Source organism: Rhinolophus ferrumequinum, chromosome 6 (assembly GCF_004115265.2).
Source record: "Rhinolophus ferrumequinum isolate MPI-CBG mRhiFer1 chromosome 6, mRhiFer1_v1.p, whole genome shotgun sequence".
Classification (NCBI taxonomy): domain Eukaryota; kingdom Metazoa; phylum Chordata; class Mammalia; order Chiroptera; family Rhinolophidae; genus Rhinolophus; species Rhinolophus ferrumequinum.
In genome coordinates this window covers 34,398,516-34,417,629 of record NC_046289.1, presented here as the reverse complement: position 1 = coordinate 34,417,629, position 19,114 = coordinate 34,398,516, and the positions used below count along the sequence as shown (strand labels likewise).

The window sequence follows — 19,114 nt, the reverse complement described above, 5'->3', positions numbered from 1 at the left end:
CATGATACCACAGATTCAGTAGCATTTTGGCTCATCTTCACTCTCTGTGGCAAAGAAAGAACTAGTCATGCTGGTGACAGAGTGATAAAACGGTAAATACAATTGCTATTCCCATCCTTGTTCCTCTTGTTTTAATTCCTAATGGTGACTCATCATGGAAAACGGGATGAAATGTATAACTGACAGGTTACAGAACAGCAAATATGCTGCTGCTTTCCTGTTTCTCTCTACAAATTATCCTTGACCTTACTAAATAACAAGCACATTTGAGTATTAGTCCATAATACTTAAAGGTATAAATATTTTTTATAAGAAATGAACAGAAAGTAGCCTGCACAAAAAAAAGTGTATGTAGGTACTGTGTGAATATTAGTGGCTTGGGATAGAATATAGAATAAAAATTTTAGATGCAGTATATCTGTTCACATAAAATCCCATTTTAAAGTTTACCTATACCTTTCTTTGAATTCCTTTCTCTTTTCTATATTTTTTTCTTCCAGAGTTTCTGAAAAATTCTTAGTTTCATAAAGTCTTGCAATCTGCTAAAAAGAAAAATGATAGAGCAAAACAAAATACCTGTGAAGCATTAAGGAACACATGCTTTATCTTAACTAATATGATTTTCTTTTCTATATAATCGCGAGATTTATATTTTTGATAGTATTAGCTATCGTTTAGTGAAAGTTGTTAAAAACAATAAATTGTATTCCTTTAACTTTTCTTTACAACTCCATTAGTAAACCTAGATTTCAATGAGCTTCCACCTTCTTTTTTTAAAAGGACAGAGAAGCAAAGTAGACATTGATTCTCTACATAGAGACATAGTAACCATACATTTTAAAGGAAGTTGAATCCACTTTCTTATCATTAATAAAATGATATTACTGTTATCTAGAATATCATACCTATACATGATAACTATATCATCTTTGACACAATTTTCAGAAAATGTAGAAAATTAGCTATTCAATTTTTTCTGAAAATTTGGAAAATTTTGGAATTTGATGGGTTCTCATACCTGTCAATGAAAGCTACATTTCAAAGGATGACACTAACAATGTGTTCAAGAAAATATCATGCACCATCAATCTTAAATACTAAACTAGTTCTAGCCTAGCTCTATATAGATTCTAGTCGTACATTTTCAAGACTAAGTTCTTTAAACCATTTACTGTCTTGTTTTCTTTTTTTAGATCACTGTTGTAGCTCTTTTAGTGCCTTTAAATTCCTGTTATTAAGCTACATCTTGTTCTTTCATCATCTTCTTTCCTCAGCCCCTAAAGGAAGTTAAACTAGTCCCCAAAACCCAGAGTTGAATATACTCAATACCTAAAACACATTTTGGCTCCAAAGGCAATCTGACGCAAACAAATGATTGTAAGCGTTTGTCCCTATTTGGGATCTTTAAAAACAGCTCTTCTAAGACTGTCAACTAACATACCATTATACTTATACATTAATATATATACATTAGAAACACATAACAAAATATATACCTGGTTTAAACAATTAATTTCTATTTCCAGTTCATCTACTTCTTTCTTCAATTCACATGAAATTTTGGAAAAATTGTTGGCATGTTTAAGAATATCTTGTGTTTTACATCTCAAATTAACCCTTATATGTTAAGGAACTATGTTATGTAAGCACATTTTACATTTATAATATATGTACTATGTCAGAAATAATTAATGTCATGTAACATTATTTATACATATGTTCCACATAAGCAATATTAGTAACAGTTTCTGAAAACAGAGGTAAGACTAATATATAAACATCTGAAAAACTGACAAACATAATTTATTGTTTATCTATCTATGTTATTTATATATTGAGTTTTAAAGTAACATTTCATCCAAAATATTAGTTAGGATTTTTTCTTTCAGTTAAATATTTTTAAATTTTTTGCTTTTTTTTTTTTTTTTACCCAAGTGCATCATATTATTTGGCATGACTAATAATACATAACCAATTCAGGTCCAAATTCAACTTCTTGTGTTTCTATCATTTATTTGTTCTCAAAGTCAACATTAAAAATCCACCCTTTTCTTGTTCTGAAAGGTTCAATGAGTGTACCGTGCAGAACTCAGAAAAGAGCTAGATCTTCTATCTAAACTTTCTGCTTGAACTGAATTTAAACCCAATTTCAGGTAGAGAATTTTTCAGCTGCTAACAGACATCTTGCATGGTCATTAGCTACTACAATTTCCTAAGTTACTCTACAATCCATTTAGGAGAATTTAAAAATAAATAGGATATTGGTAGTGAACAAGAACTCCAGAGAAAATCTATCAAACCTGGCCCATTCTGCCTTAAAATATATGATTTATATGCTGGAGTATAAAATTTCAGATGAACATTACTTATAATGCTATGCTGTTATCAAAAGTATCCATTTAAATTGGCATAGACATTCAAATCCTAATCTTCAATTCTCCCTACTTCCATCACCTCTTCTTGTCTGCCATGCAATCACACATTTCATCCCACACATTTCATCCCATCTTATATCCAGCTCCCTAAACCCTTGCTGTACCTTCTGCATCTACCAACTTCTGCCCCTTCTCACTGAGAAGTTAAAATATAGATGGGCAGCAAATGAACAACTAAGAACAGAATAAGCTAAAACCCAAACATGGAGAGAACAAGTAGCAAAGAGTTAAAAAGATAATTTAGGATGAAGCAGAATAAATCAAGGTAGAATGCAAGGATGAAGAAGGTTTAGTAGAAACAGTAGAGTTATAATCTGATAGGAAACCATATGAAGGATTGTGGAGGCTGGAAGAGTATTAAAGTTCCAACTTTGTCATCAGGGAAGATCTCCCTGACAAACAAGACTTAGACCAATCAAGAATTACTTAAGCATCTAATACAATGCCATTATATTAGAATTATTTGCTTATATGTCTGTCTCTTCTACTAAAATACCCTTGCAAGGAAGTTCTGTATCTTCCTGGCACAATGTATATACCCAGTGAATTTCTATAGGTGAATGAATAATTGTGACTTACCTCCTTATCACTTTCCATCCTAACAAGTAATAATGAATAGATTTAATTGGAACTCTCGTAAGACAGAGCAAAATGACTTTTTCATTGGTTGGGTTGTTAAGATACGCCATGTAAAGCCAGATACATATACCACTTCATTCTTATTAAAATTGCCTGCTTCTGATCACATGCACATATATGAAAACTAATCCCAGATGACCTTTAAAGTAAACCTCTAAAACTTTTAATTAAACAAAAAACAAATCCATGTGATCCTTACCAGGGAAACAAAATAACAATTAAAATACAGAAATAGTACTCATCTAATAAAAATTTTAAGTAGAAATACTGTTGTGGATACAAATGTAATGTCCATCTAGTAAGTGATGGAAAGGGAGCAGGCACTGAAAAACAAAGTCGTATTTTAGAATAAGTTATTACATTCTTTTCATGATAAAGATACCATAATTAAAACAATATATAATAAAATGTTAATACCAAGAAATTCCATAAAAAGAGTTTCATTCATTTTTAGTTGTTCAGTACATGCCAACACTCTGTTTTGAATTTCTTCATGTTCCTTTTTCTTCTCATAATATTCATGTGAAAGGGGTATTTCTGAGTATTTTAGTTGGTATTGCTTCAAAACCTCTTTATACTGACATACATATCCATGGTACATTTTTCTGTTAAAATTAAAAGAAATGGTGTCATTATAACGAGAGTACACCTTAAAACGTTCTAAATATCGCCTGTCAAAGTCTATTAAATTAAGCATAAAAGGCAAGTTAGATATCTACTTATCCCTGCTTCCCTCAATATTGTCAAATTTTCTTTAACTCCATTTTCTTTAACTACATTATTCAACTCTACTCTTTTTCTTCACTACCTTAGTTATTTACTCCTTAATCCTCTTCAATTTAACTTCCACTCCCACCATTCTAATGAATTACCCTTTCCCAAGATTACCAATGATCTAATTTGTCCAACTCTGATCTCTCATTTTCTTCCTAAATAACACTGCAAAACTTGGTTCTTTTGATCACGTCTTGAATTTCTATGCTCCTTGAGTTCTGAGTCCCTATTTTCCCCAGTTCAGCTACTTCTATAACAATGCTTTTTATATTTCCTTCAATTTCCTAAGCCAAAATTATTACATGAAGTCACGTTCTCTGTGTAAGAACTTTGGGTTCACATTCTTGTATACTCCACAACTACTTTATAAAGAAAATTTCAGCATTGTTTGGAGGAACTCCTCCATTTCAACTCAGGTACAAGTGGTCATCTATTTAGGCACAAGTCTTGAGCAGAACAGTTAATTCTTGCAAAAATTATATTAATTCCTCCTTCTCATTTGACCTTTGCTTGATCTATAGTAAGAGTCAGTTACTATGACCCATGGGCCAAATCTAACCTTCCACCTGTGTTTGTATGGCCTATTAGCTAAGAATGATTTTTACATTTTAAATGATTGAAAACAATCAAAAGAAGAATATTTCATAAAACATTTGAGTTATATGAAATTCAAACTGTAATGTCCATAAATAAAGATTTATTGGAACACAGTCATTCATTTTTGTATTGTCTAAAGTTGCTCTTGCACCACAACAGCAGAGATGAGTAGTTACAACAGAGACTGTTAGTCCACAAAGCCTAAAATATTTTCTATCTGGCCTTTTACAAGAAAGTTTACAAATCCTGATCTACAGTATCTAAAATGTTCAATCCAGGTTCATTATAGAAAACATTCTTGAATCCTCTTTTTACTCAATTCTTATCAAATACTTAGTTTCAAGAAATAATATTCATAGAAAATTTTCTAAAAATATATAATCCTTATGTTTCTCAAAATTTTATAAATCAAGCCATACTATATTGGGGAATTTCTTAAGATACTATAATGATTATCTCACTTTGGCAGATCAGAAAAAAAAGAACAAGTATTCATAAACTGCTTATTAGTAAGAAGAAAAGTAGGATAACAGCCTTGTACTGGGTAGTAGGTCTGAATCTTAAGAATGTTTTAATTTCTTAGTATTACTAAACTCTGTCCCCTTTAACCAGATAAAGCAGTTGAGCCCCAAACAAGCTCCTATTTCTCTAAATATGTATTTGCTAATTAAACCCTCACTTCTTAGAGGAATGGTCCAGGAGGAGGTAAACACCTATAAGGAAACTGAGTCTGGGTCACCAGTTTCAGTGAGATTAGCATACTAAATCTATCCTGTTCATATTATATATTTATGCCCACTCTTCTAATACACTCGGTACAGAAACTCTGGCAGAGCCCAGCCTAAACAAGTCATGATTCAAGAAGAGTCATTACTATTTCATCTATTGCCAGCAATACTAGTCTCCATGAATGCCTGGGGCAGGGATCGGAGATTAGGAGAAACAAGGAGCTGGTGCCTCTACTTCCATCATTACCCATGATACCAACAAATGGACTCTTTTCCTTTTATAAATGCCTGGTATTGAGTCATCAATTCAATCAACCTATGTGGCTGGTTTAAGAAAGAAAGAGATAGTTGTTTTCACTTTAATACCTCTGGAGAGCTGAGACAGTCATCTACAGTAAACAGAAAGGTTCATATTTAGACTGGTTTGTGTTAGTCCCTCACAGAATCATTTTAGTAATTTTTATAGCCAAGGCTTTTATTAAAAGATGTTATATAAAAAGCAATAATATATGTTGTACTTATTTTGGGGAGGACACTGAAGATACTGATCACCATATTGCACAATTTCCCCTTTATGAGAACCCAAGAGAGAAATTTCTCTCAACTCTCAGTGCCAGGACCTCTGGTTATCCTAAGCAACTGAACTGTTTTGCTTTTTTTAATGAATACTCTGAATTCAAAACTGATCATATTTCCACAATGCCCTATTACTAGAAATTTCAAAGCCTAATTTGTGCTTGTATTTAACAAATGTGCAAGACCATGTAGTATGAATTTCTATCCTGATCAAAGGCTTCATCTTCTTGTATTATCCTTACTTCCCTGAAGTCTTGATTTTTATATCTAATTTTCTTTTAACACTATGGTATTATTTATACAATTTATCTCCAATCCTAGCTTATGACCCTCCAATAACTTGGCATCCATCCATGGAAAGTTTTGGAATCCAGGTAGGATTCACCTATGTGAAAATAGGTGCCTTTGTGAAAGATTTGGAATCCAGGTAGGAGACTGTGAAACCCTGGTGCAAGCCAAGACTGAAAGGAGCCATTTTGAGAAGGCAGGCTCACATCCTGGTGGCTAACTTGCTGACTGTGGCCCTAGATACAGACCTAGAAACAGCTCTATACTCTTGAGAACTCAGTTACAGCCCCATTTGGCTTTGGGTCTGTCACCAACTGACGTGGGAGGAATTGTGCCCACTAATGTGTCAAGTAATAGGCATACAGACCCTGATCCCAGCTGGGGACCCTGAATCATCTCCAGTTCCTCATGGCCATAGTCCAAAAGCCCCTGGAGGTAAGCCTGCCAAACTCAGACTGTGTATTCTGGAAGGGTCCTATAACGGGGCTCCAGTCTGTCCCAACCACTGTCATCAAAGAGTCCTGCTGGTACAGGGACCCAGCAATAGAAACTCTTGTCTGTGCTTCTGAAGATCCTGAAAGGGCCTATGTTTGGTTCCAGCCCCCTCACAGCCGAAGTTTGTCAGCAGTACTGAGGGTCCAGTGTCCTAGCAGGAGAGACTCCCGTCTATATCCCCATAGATCTCAAAGGGCCCTATACTTGACTTTAGGCCCTTCACAGCCAAAGGACCCTAAGAGATCTGTCATCCGGGGGACCCAGAAAATGCGTATCTGCTAGTGCCCCCCTGGAGATTTTGAAAGAGCCCTATACTTGGCTCCAGTTCCTCCAGCCACAGTCAGGGAACAGTCCAGCTCCCTGGTGGGAGACACGCCCATCTGAGCCTCCAGAGCCAGGACTGAGGCCTCAATAGCGGTTGTAAAACCTGAAACAGCCCTGATGCTCAGTTCCAGTCCCGCCAGGTTACAGTCCAAGACCAGTCCTAACCACACATGAACCCATCCAGTGACTAGGCAGGAGCCCTCCCAGGGACCTGGAAGGAGCCACATCTGTCTACACATTTGGTTAATAGGCCTACTGACTGAGGAGCCAATTACAGCATTGTTCCAGTGCTATCCTACTTAACAAGATACTGGAGGCAGTTTCATCCCAGGGACAAAACAGGATCCATACCTGCCTAAGCCTGCTAACAGCACACCAACTGCAGATTCCACTGCAGACCCAGAGACAGTCTCAAAACCAGCTCCAACACAATACAACTGCAATTCTAGAGGTAATCCTTTCAGCTCAGGAAACCAACTGGAGAAAGCCTTTACCTTTCAAAACCAGTCTGTAAAGACTGGAAGAAGTATTTGGTCATGCAAACACCAATGCAAGGCTACAGAGATCACAAAGAATCAGGCAAACACGACATCACCAAAAAAAAGTAATAAAGCTTCACTAACTTACCCCAAAGAAATGGAGATCTACATTTTGCCTTACAAAGAATTCAATTTAATCATCTTAAGGAAATTCAGTAAAATGCAAGAAAACGTAAGACAACTAAATGAAATCAGGAAACAATGCATGAACAAAAATAAGAGGTTTAATAAAGAAACAGAAACCATGAAAAAGAACAAAACAAATCGTGGAGCTGATGGAAACATTACAGATCTGAAAAATTCAATAGAAAGCATTAATAGACTTGTGCATGCAAAGAAAGAAGCAGCAAACTCGAACATAGTTCATTTAAAATTAGCCAGTTAGAACAACAAAAATTGTTTTCAAATGGAAAAAATGAAGAAAGCCTACACAAATTATGGAACACTGCCAAACAAATGAATATTCTATAGGGGAGTTCCAGAAGAGAAGAGAGAGAAAGAGGCAGAAAGCTTATTTAAAGAAATAATATCTGAAAATGTCCCAAATCTTGGGAAAGAGATGAACATCCATGTACATGAAGTGCAAAGGACCCCGAGCAAGATCAATTCAAAGAAGATTCCTCAAAGACACATTATAATCAAAATATTAAATGTCAAAAACAAAGAGAATTTTAAAAGCATCAAGAGAAAAACAACTCATCACCACAAGGGAACCTCTGTAATATCATCAGCAGATAGCTCTGCAGAAATCTTGTAAACCAGGAGGAATGGGATCATACAAAGTGCTGAAAGGGAAAAAAAAAACAAAAAACAACTACCAACCAAGAATACTATATCCAGAAAAACTGTCGTTCAGCCATGAAGGCAAGATAAGGGTATTCTCAGACAAAAGATAAGGGAGTTCATTACCACTAGACTGCCGTACAAAAAATATTAAAGTGATTTTTCAAATTGAAATGAAAGAACACTAAGTAACATGAAAACATACAAAAATATAAAATTCAATGGTAAAGGTGAACACATAGTCAAATTCAGAATATCGTAATACTGTAATAACACTGTGTAAACTACTTTTATCTCTAGTGTACAAGTTAAAATACATTAAAAATAACTATAGCTACAATAATTTGTCAATGGATGCACAATATAAAAAGATGTAAAGTATAATATCAATAGCATAAAATGTGAGGGGAGAAGTAAAAGTGTAGCTTTTGTATGCAATTGATAGTAAGCTGTTACCAGCTAAAAATAGTGTGTTATATCTTTAAGATGTTTTATGTAAGCCTCACAGTACACACGCGCGCGCGTGCGCGCGCATGCGCACGCGCGCACACACACACACACACACAAAACTATCATAGATACACAAAAGATAAATAGAAAAGAATTAAAGCATACTACTATATACTACTACAAAAAATAAATCACAAAGGAAGACAGGAAGAGAGGAAGAAACAAAGTAAAAAAACATTCAGAAAACAATAATATGGCAATAGTAAGTCTTTACCTAATAATACTTTAAAGTAAATAGACTCAATTCAAAAGACAGCGAATAGCTGAATGGCTTTAAAAACGAAGATCTAACAATATGCTGCCTACAAGAAACTTATTTTAGCTTTAAGGACACACATAGGCTGAAAATGAAGGGATGAAAAAAGACATTCCATGCAAATGGTGACCAAAACAGATCAGAAGTGATTATACTTACATAATAGACTTTCAGTCAAAATCAGTCACAAGTCACAATGGTCATTATATAATAACAAAAAAATCAATTCATCAAGAGAATATAACAATTGTAAATATATAAATATGCACCTAACACTGGAGCACCTAAATATTTAAAGCAACTATTAACAAAACTAAAGGAAGAAATAGCAAGCAATACAATAAAGGTAGAGCACTTCAATACCTCACTTTCAACATAGGAAAGATCATCCAGATAGAAATTAATAAGGAAATAGCAGACCTAAATACACTATAGACCAAATGTACCTAATAGACATACACAGGAAATTCCATGTAACACCACCAAAATAGAAATTCTTCTCAAGCACATGGAATATTCTCCAGGATCATGTTTGGCCACCAAGAAATCCTTAACAAATTTAGGAAGATTGAAATTACATCAAGTATCTTTTCTGGCCACAACTATATAAAACTAGAAAGCAATAGCAGGAGGAAAATGGAAAAATTCACAAATTCATGGAAATTAAACAACACACTCCTGGATATTTTAGGTCCAAGAAGAAATTAAAACAGAAATTAAAAAGTATTTTGAGACAAACGAAAATGAAAACACCAAAACTTAAGGGATGTGGCAAATGAAGTTCTAAGATGGAAATATATAGCAATAAATGCCTACATTAAGAAAAAAGACGGATCTCAAATTAAAAATCCTAACTTTATACCTCAAGGAATTAAAAGTCCAATGCTAGTAGAAGAAAGAAAATAATAATGATTAGAGCAGAAATTAATGAAATAGAGACAAGAAAGATGATAGAAAAAATTAAACAGAAAAAAATTGTTTTTTAAAAAAAAAGGCAAATAAAATTTACAAACCCTTGGCTAGAATGGTTTTAAAATTTACAAACTTTTAGCTAGAAAAAAGAGAGGACTTAAACAAAATTGTAAATAAAAAAGGAGACATTACAACTGACAACACGGAAATAAAAAGGATCATAACAAGCTACTATGAATAACTATAGGACAACAAATTAGATGACCTAGAAGAAATGGATAAATTTCTAGAAACATACAATCTACCAAGACTGAATCATGAAGAAATAGAAAATCTGAACAGATTAATTACTCCTAAGGAGACTGAAGCAGTAAACAAAAACCTCCCAATGAAGAAAAGCCTAAGACCAGATGGTTTCACTGATGAGTTGTATTAAACATTTAAAGAAAAATTACTACCAACACTTCTCAAACTCTTCCAAAAAACTGAAGAGAGAACACTCTCGAACTCATTTTATAGGGCCATCATTACCCTGTGACTAAAGCCAGGTAAGTTACACCACAAGAATAGAAAATTACAAGCCAATATCCCTGATGAATATAGATACAAAAATCCCCCAAAAATACTACCAAACTAAATTCAACAGCATATTAAAAGGACCATACAACATGACTAAGTGGGATTTATCCTTGGGATACAAAGATGGTTCAACATACACAGATCAATAACAATGATACACCACATTAGTAGAATAAAGTTTTAAAATCATATGATCCTCTCAGTAGATACATAAAAAGCATTTGGCAAAATTCAACAATTTTTCATGATTAAAACTCTCAACAAACTGGGTAAAAAAAGGAACATATCTCAACATAATAAAAGCCATATATGACAAGCCCACAACTAACATCATACTCAGTGGTGAAAAGCTAAAGCTTTTCCTCTAAAATCAGGAACAAGACAAAGGTGCCACTCTCACCACTCATATTCAGCAAAGTACTGGAAGTCTTAGATAGAACAATTAGGCAAGAAAAAGAAATAAAGGCATCCAAAGAGGAAAAAAAAGTAAAATGGTCTCTGTTTGCAAATGACATGATCTTATATATAGAAAACTCTATGACTTCACCAAAACAACTGTTAGAACTAATCAACAAATTCAGTGATGTTTCAGGATACAAAATTAACATACAAAACCCGGTTGCATTTCTATACACTAACAATAAATGATCTGAAAAAGAAAACAATCCCATTTATCATAGCATCAAAAACAATTAAAATATTTAGGAATAAATTTAACCAAAGAGGTTAAAGATCTGTCCACTAAAAACTGTAAGACAATTGATGAAATTGAAGAAGACACAAATAAATGGAAAATATTCTGTGCTCACGAATCAGAATTAATCTTGCTATAAATGCCCATGCTACCCAAAGCCATCTATAGATTCAATACAATCCCTATCAAAATTCCAATGGCATTTTTCACAGAAGTGGAAAAACAATCCTAAAATCTGTATGGAACCATAAAAGACCCCAAAGCGCCAATCAATCTCAAGAAATAAAAACAGCTGGAAGCATCACACTTCCTGATTTTAAACTATGCTACAAAGATATAGTAATCAAAACAGTGTGGTACTGGCATAAAAACAAATACACCAATAGAAGAGAATCAAGAGGCCAGAAATAAAACCATGCATATATATATATATATATAGTCAACTAATATTTGGAAAAGGAGCCAAGAATACTCAATAGGGAAAGAACGTCTCTTTAATTAATGGTGCTAGGAAAACTGGATATCCACATGCAAAAGAATGAAACTGGATGGATTTTTTAAAATTTAAATAAAAATATTTTTATTTAAACATTCACCCTATCTTTTGATCACATCTCATACATAAAATCTAAAAGAAACCGAACTCATAGAAACAGAGAGTAGAATGGTGGTTGATAGGGGCTGGTAGGTGAAGGAAATGGGGAGATGTTGGTCAAATGGTACAAACTTCCAGTTATAAGGTGAATAAGTTCTGGAGATCTAATATACAGCATGGTGAATGTAACAATACTGTATTATATACTTGAAAGTTGCTAAGAGAGTAAATCGTCAATGTTCTCACTACTAAAAACAAATAGTTATGTGAGGTGACAGATGTGTTACCTAACCTTACTGTGGTAATCCTTTCACAATATATACATGTATTAAATCATCATGTTGCACACATCAAACTTAAATAATGTCGTATGTCAATTATATCTCAATGAAGCTGAAGAAAAACTAGTAAAAATGTAAAAAATAAAAATATATTGCTCTCATCCAATTATGCTAAAAATAAAACCATTTCAATTTTTTAAATTAAGTGAAATTATAATGCTTTTTCAATTTTATAATGCTTTGTTTCATTATATTCAATAATTACATTTAGTCCCCAAGAACAGGTGATTTTACACATAAAATAAACCCACACAAATATTGGTGTTTATCTATCAGAATTTAACAACCCACTAAGTTAGCACTCTGAAAAACAGAAGTTTGATATAAAATATCCTTCAAAAGTCAATATAGGTATCCCCCCCACTTTTTGAAAGTTTGCATCCCATCACTTCACTTTTATGAAAGACCTATATTAGTACCTGTTTTCACTCACCAAAAGAAATCCGAAGAGGATTTTCAATTTTACAAAAAAAGGCAGAAAGCAAAAACAACGTTTAGTGTGTTTTACAGACAACTGTTGTAAAGGCAGCACTGCACCCCAGCAGCAAGGGTGGCACTGCCAAGCTGAACTATGTTCAGTATCAAACATCAAGCAGCCATAACCTTGAACTGTCTGTAAGCATCTATTCTTTATCGATTTATTTTGTGCATTCCCTTTTTTACTATATGTTAGTGTTATTTTAGGTTTTGTGTGTTATTTTTGTGATTTGATCGGTTATTTTTTAGGTCTGTGAATGCTCAAAAATGTTTCCATTATATAAAGTAATGGTAACTGCTTCTTCATTTTATACCATTTCAGCTTACGAAGGTTTCATAAGAATGCTCAATTTTGGGGTAGCAGGGGAAACCTGTACTCCAAATTGTTCATAAGCTAAATCTACAGATATTACCCCAGATGTTTGCCTATAACAATTCAATGACATTTTTACAAAGCATATCCTATTAATACTAATTTATAGAATTGATAAGCTTAAATTAATATATATACTGTACTTGTCTTTTTCAATAGTTTCTTGATAAATAGCAAATTGTTCTTGCATATAGTCTTCATGTTTATGAAAAACATCACATGTTGGCTTCCAGCTATGGAAAAAAATTACAATTAGCATCTCAGAATGATAAACAAATTTTAAGAGATAATAAAAGTGAATGCAACCATTTAAAGATACACAAATCTTTCTCTTCCTGGAGAAAACAAGCTTACATCAATAAAAATATTCCCATCTCCCATCACCAACCACCACTACCACACTTCATACAATCAATCATACGCATGCTCAAATATCAATATCTGTTAATTTTTACATACCACCTATTTTGGAACCATGACTAAGAAAGAAGAAAATGTGACATGGCTGGACTGTGTATTGCCATGGCATTTCTAGAATACACTCAGCAACACTGCAACATCAGGCTTTCTTTCTCATCGTAATTCTAAGATTTTGGCTGAGAAAGTCTTTTGGAGTAAGCATTCAAAGAGCTAGGACAAAGCTAAAGAAAGACTTTTTCTTCCTCCAAAACTTAGAAAGTCAGGTTGTTATACCTTCCTGAACTATAAGGATATAAACTAGTCCAAAATGAATTATGAAATCAGATGGTAACAATAAAATATTCATATTATACACTTTTTGTTTCATTACTTGACTCAAAAAACGTTACCAATGTGAAAAATCTAAAATTAGCATACACCATGGCAGCTTCCATTCTAAGTGCTGTTCAAGTATTCCCCCTAGGTCTTTTTTTAATCTTTTTTTATTTTTTCTTATTCAAAAAGCCTACATAGAAGCACAGAAAAGTATATGTAAGAAAATAACTATCATTCATATTCTCAACCTTGAAAAATAACTATTATTAATAAATTGTTTCCAGATTTTATATATTTTAACATCTTTGAGATTATATTCACATATAAAAATGTATCCTCCTTTATCACTTACTGTTAAATTATACACATTTTCATTGTCACTAGGAATTCATTGTAAAAGTTTTAGTAAATAGCGTGTTTCCCTGAAAATAAGACCTCGCCGGATCATCAACTTTAAAGCATCTTTTGGAGCAAAAATTAATATAAGACCCAGTATTATATTTATATTATATTATATATTATAAAAGACCCAGTCTTATATTAAAATAATTTTATATTAATTTTTGCTCCAAAAGATGCATTAGAGTTGTTGGTCCAGCTAGGTCTTATTTTCAAGGAAATACGGTATATCATATTCCATAATTTATCTAACCATTCCCATATTGTTGGCCATTTTTGCTTAATCAAAATTTCTCTATTGTAAACGGAACTTGTACTTAAATATTTGTCTGAATTTCTAATAATTTCCTTAGAAAATATTCTCCCAAATGGATGTAACCATAAGGTCAAAGGTTATACATACATACTTTCTAAGTATTTTAAAAATTGCATAATAAATACATGTTCAATGAAAAGACTCACTGTAGGCCTTTTGATGTACATAGTTCTACACTTTTTTCTATATATAAATACTCATATACATTTACTAAATTGGATTCATACATGAATGTTTTATTGCTTTGTTCAATTCATAATATACTGTTAACATCTTTCCATATCATACATATACACTTATATCATAATATTATTGGCTGTCTACTATTCATTCATATGAATATACCAAAGTTCGTTAAGTAATTGAACATTAGAGTTGCTTTCAATGTTTTCCTATCACAAAAAAGGCTGAAATAAATACCTCGTTATACTTACATCTTTTGAGAGAATGCCTAATTATTTCCTTATGAAAAATTCTCAGAAATTGAAACATTTAATCAAAAGTCATGCTTATTTTTAAAGGTTTTTAAAAAGTATACTGACATATCCAAAAGATTTATACCAGTGCAGTTTCCTATAGCCTATGAGAGGTAATTTCCTTATTCTTCGGCCAACACTAGGTATTATCTTTCTTTAAATTTATACAAAACTTAAAGTAAAAAAAAAAATAGCATTTCATTATTGATTTAATTTGGATATCTTTGATTACTAAGATCGAGCATCTGTTCACATGTTCATTAAACATATATTTCTTCATTTTGGTATTTACCTGTTTACCTTCTCTGCTCATTTTTTAAATGGGGCTTTTGTTTTCTCTTATTAATTTCCTCAAGTACTTTATATTTTTAAAAATTAACCCTTATTTGAAATTTTCCCTACCTTATCCTTTTGCCTTTTATATCATTTTGGGGTGTTTTTCTTTTTAGTTTGCATGTAGTCATATTTATCCATAGTTTCCTATGTGATTTCTACCTTTAGTGACATATTTAGAAAGGCTTTTTTCTCTCAAAGATTACACAGTTCCCGATTTTCTTCCAGTACTTTCATGAATTCATATTTCACAATTAACTTTCTAAATCAGCATGCTGAAATCACAAACTATAGGTGTTAATGGTATTAAAATCAACAGATCCTACTAACTGTCCTCAGAACTCAGCCGAGATTAAGTTTGTATAAAGTACAGTACATCTTGGACACAGCAGGTACCAAGGGGAAACTATCAATACTCTTCTAGTACCCATTGCAGTTAATTGAAGGAAACCACTGGTAAAACCTACTATAATAAAACTTACTATAATAAAACTTAAATAAAAGAATAAGTTCAACAATATATACTTTTTTATTGATCTGACTGCCAAAGAAATTTAAACATTGCTAATTCCAGTGTTGGCAAGGGTGTAAGGAAGTAGAAACTGTCATACATTGTTGGTGAGAGTATAAATTAGGATAATCTTTTTGGAGAGCAGTTTGGCATTGTCTATCAAATGTTTAAATGTGCATACTCTTGGTTCTACCAAATTCACTTCTAGGAGTTCATTCTACAGCAATAGGTCTATAAATGTGGAAGGATACCGGTATATATTGCTTATAATAATGAAAAACTGGAAATAAATGTCTATTAATAGGAGAATGGTTAAATAACTTAGGATAAATCAATATTATGAAATACTATGGAGCTGTTAAAAAAAGAATGAAATCTATACATAATCATTACATGTATAGTACCATTTACATAGCATATTGTTAAATTAAAAAATAAGTTGAAGAATAAGTATGGTATGATCCCATTTTTGTAAAAGCATAGATATATAGATAGTTGTATACGTAAATATATGTAATAATGATGCTAAATATTTATTTAAAATGTCTGAAAGGATACTCACAATTCTTAGGAGTGATCACTATAAGGAAGAGAACAGAGTGGAGGTGGAAATACAGGCAGGGAAAAACTTTTCACTCCATACGTTTGTATAGTTTTTGAATTTTTATAAGTATGTGCTACTCTTACAAAAATTAAAAACTAGTATAAAAACGTAATGGGATAAAAACAAAAAAGGCTTGTTAAAATTTTGAACAACAAAATATTTTAAAACAAATATGGTTCTAAAGTATAGTACTTAATACAGGACAATGGTCTATATAAAATTAAATACAGAAAACTAATATGTTTAATTTTTGTAAGTATTTGTAATGTACAATAAAGTTCCACTAATAAGTCTTTGTTTAAAAATGTATGTTTTATTATGGATTTAACTACTACAATCCACAACCTGAAGCCATGGTGAAAGAATTCTTAACATATTGAATACTTTCATTTTGAAAAGCTACTAATTTTAGGCTAGATTCCACGAGACAAAATAAGATCTTGAAAATTCAAAAATGGAAACTACTTCAAATTTATTTATGTAATAGGAATTTTATATACTGAGCCTAGATTAGTCAAAAGTCTGTATTTATACTAATTGGATCTGAATTAGAGAGATCTTATAGCATTCCTATTTTATTTTGAATCTCCTGTGATCCCTTTTTATAGTGGCATGTAACAGGCAATTTAAGACTTATTTAATTCATCCTTGTGCTAATATAAAATACTACTTTAAAACAGCAGTGTCTTCAACTATAAACTCAGAAACCTTGAATAAAAGAATTTAGTAACAATTATTGAAAGTTCTTTTCTTTCAAATACTCACTTACTACAGTTGTCTTTGATCTCCTTACTATGTTTACAGTAATGACCGATTTCCTCATCTGTTGTATTTATAGTTTCATGTATCTTACTAATAGTTGCTTTGTTTTGTTTAATATCTTCAAAGCTTTCTGGAAAGAGGAAATATTTATTTTCTTAAGGTTGAAATCATAAATTAAAATAAACAAATACAGTAGGAAAAAGAGGTATAGCAACTTACCTACAAAGAAGAGAGTCCGAGAATGGAGTCTCGGAGTGGAAATGAGGCGATGGAAAGGGCCCTATACTGAAAAGCACAGAACCAGGACAAGACTTGCTCCTAGACCCAGAAGCCAAGGATTTGGGTTTGGGTTTGAAGAGAAATAAATGTCCCCTTTAACGTAAGAGGGCTAGATTAAGTGATATCTAAGATCAACGGCATCTTATGATGCTACGAGTTCATGTAAATATTTACTAATATATGATAGTAACAAGAGATTTGTTTTTGACAAATGTGAAATTTCTATTCAATTCCATGTCAATTAATTATTAAATGCACCTTCAACTCACTCATTTGTTACCAGTGACTAATACAAGATACAAATATAGTTTCTTAAAAAGATTAAAACAAATCAATATTCTATTATTTTTTGTTGCAGAAAAGATAACCAAATTCTACCTTTTAAAAACTACTAAGAAATTAACAGTTCAATTTTCTTTTGATAACTTTTATGTAGAATCTTAAAATACTACCTTTATGCAATTTGCTTTGCCATTTCACTCATAACATTATTTTTCAGTATTATTATTCCTGAAAATATGGCATCCACCAATCCTGTCCCCTGACTTTTGGTGGTTTCTAAAAAAGATAAATTCACTCAAATGTTTGAAATAACCTGTGTTATTTGAGAAAAATGTATTTTCAACTTCACTTAATTGTCATTTCAGCTTACAGCAAAATTCTTCAACACAAATTAAATGCTGAATACAGAATTTTATTGTTAAAAAACTCTAGTTAGGGTAAATAGCTCATTATTAGTCGCTAAATAAAACTGGCACAAAAGTTATAATGTCAACTATAAGTTACCTAAACAGGCAACTGCATATTACCTTATATGCCATATAGAATTAAAAATTAAAATGTCTTCATGATGCAAAAATACTTACTATTAATTCGTTGAATCATATCTTCTTTAGTATGTATATCTTGCTCATACTGGAAAACTAAAATAAATAATTTTTTGTGGCTTCCCTTCATTATGAAAATATCAAACGATAATACAAACAGTTACCTATTTCTTTATTTTCATTTTATACGTACCAAATTCTAGCAAAAGTCTGTCCAAACTGACAAATAGGCTGTCATTCATCTTGGATACTACGTTAAAAAAAGAAAAAACATTTTTAAGTAGGGATTTTCTGAGGTCGTATGCAAAACAGTATATATTCACTAACAACCTTGTTAATATAGCATTATTACAGGAAAATGTGAGCAGAGAACCACATTGATTTGAAGGAAGAGACCCCCTTCAGCCTAGTACCGGGCATTGACCGAGTAGGCACTTTAATACTTGTTGAACATGACAAATTTCTGGGGGAGGCTTCATAATGTTTATATGTGATATTACAATGTCATTGAATATTCTGGAGTCCACAGACATCCAGATTTCTCAAAAACATACACCCTTTAAAATAAATCTCTCTGAATATGTCCTTTCTGGCGTGTGTAGTACTACGAGTAGCAAGATTCCCACAGAAAGTCCTTCACCAACAGCGAGGTAAAACCTAAAAGTACTGTGCGATTTTACACTTCCGAATTTACCACCAAGAATCCAAAAGTGGAGGTTTTCACTTAAAGGACGGCCAAGTCGCTTTACAAAATACGCCTGAGGCGAGCTTCGTATCGCTGGTTAACCACAGATTCAAGGCAGGACTCTTCCCGCGCGTTTTGAAGCAGGAAGTTCGCTATAGGACTAACACTCTCAGAGCCTACTCGCTTCCCCCAACGCGAGTCCACCCCAACACTCCAACCATGCGGCGACGCCCGCTGCTTCGCGAGGCACTGTGGCTGAGAACGAGGCCACG

The 19,114-nt window shown here is 32.6% G+C and overlaps 1 protein-coding gene across 1 annotated transcript in view; it reads right to left on the bottom strand.

Moving 5' to 3' along the window:
- Window positions 1-18,402, bottom strand: part of C6H14orf39 (chromosome 6 C14orf39 homolog) — a 43,382-nt gene extending 24,980 nt beyond the window's left edge. Inside the window, exons 1-8 of the mRNA XM_033109165.1 lie at window positions 18,351-18,402; window positions 18,197-18,253; window positions 17,055-17,181; window positions 13,059-13,148; window positions 3,492-3,679; window positions 3,355-3,397; window positions 1,497-1,617; window positions 457-542 (exon numbers count right to left, since the gene is read on the bottom strand). Of these exons, the coding sequence (XP_032965056.1) occupies window positions 457-542; window positions 1,497-1,617; window positions 3,355-3,397; window positions 3,492-3,679; window positions 13,059-13,148; window positions 17,055-17,181; window positions 18,197-18,253; window positions 18,351-18,399 (761 nt within the window). The 5' untranslated portion in view covers window positions 18,400-18,402. The remainder of the gene's footprint in view (window positions 1-456; window positions 543-1,496; window positions 1,618-3,354; window positions 3,398-3,491; window positions 3,680-13,058; window positions 13,149-17,054; window positions 17,182-18,196; window positions 18,254-18,350) is intronic.
- Window positions 18,403-19,114: the final 712 nt, after the last annotated feature.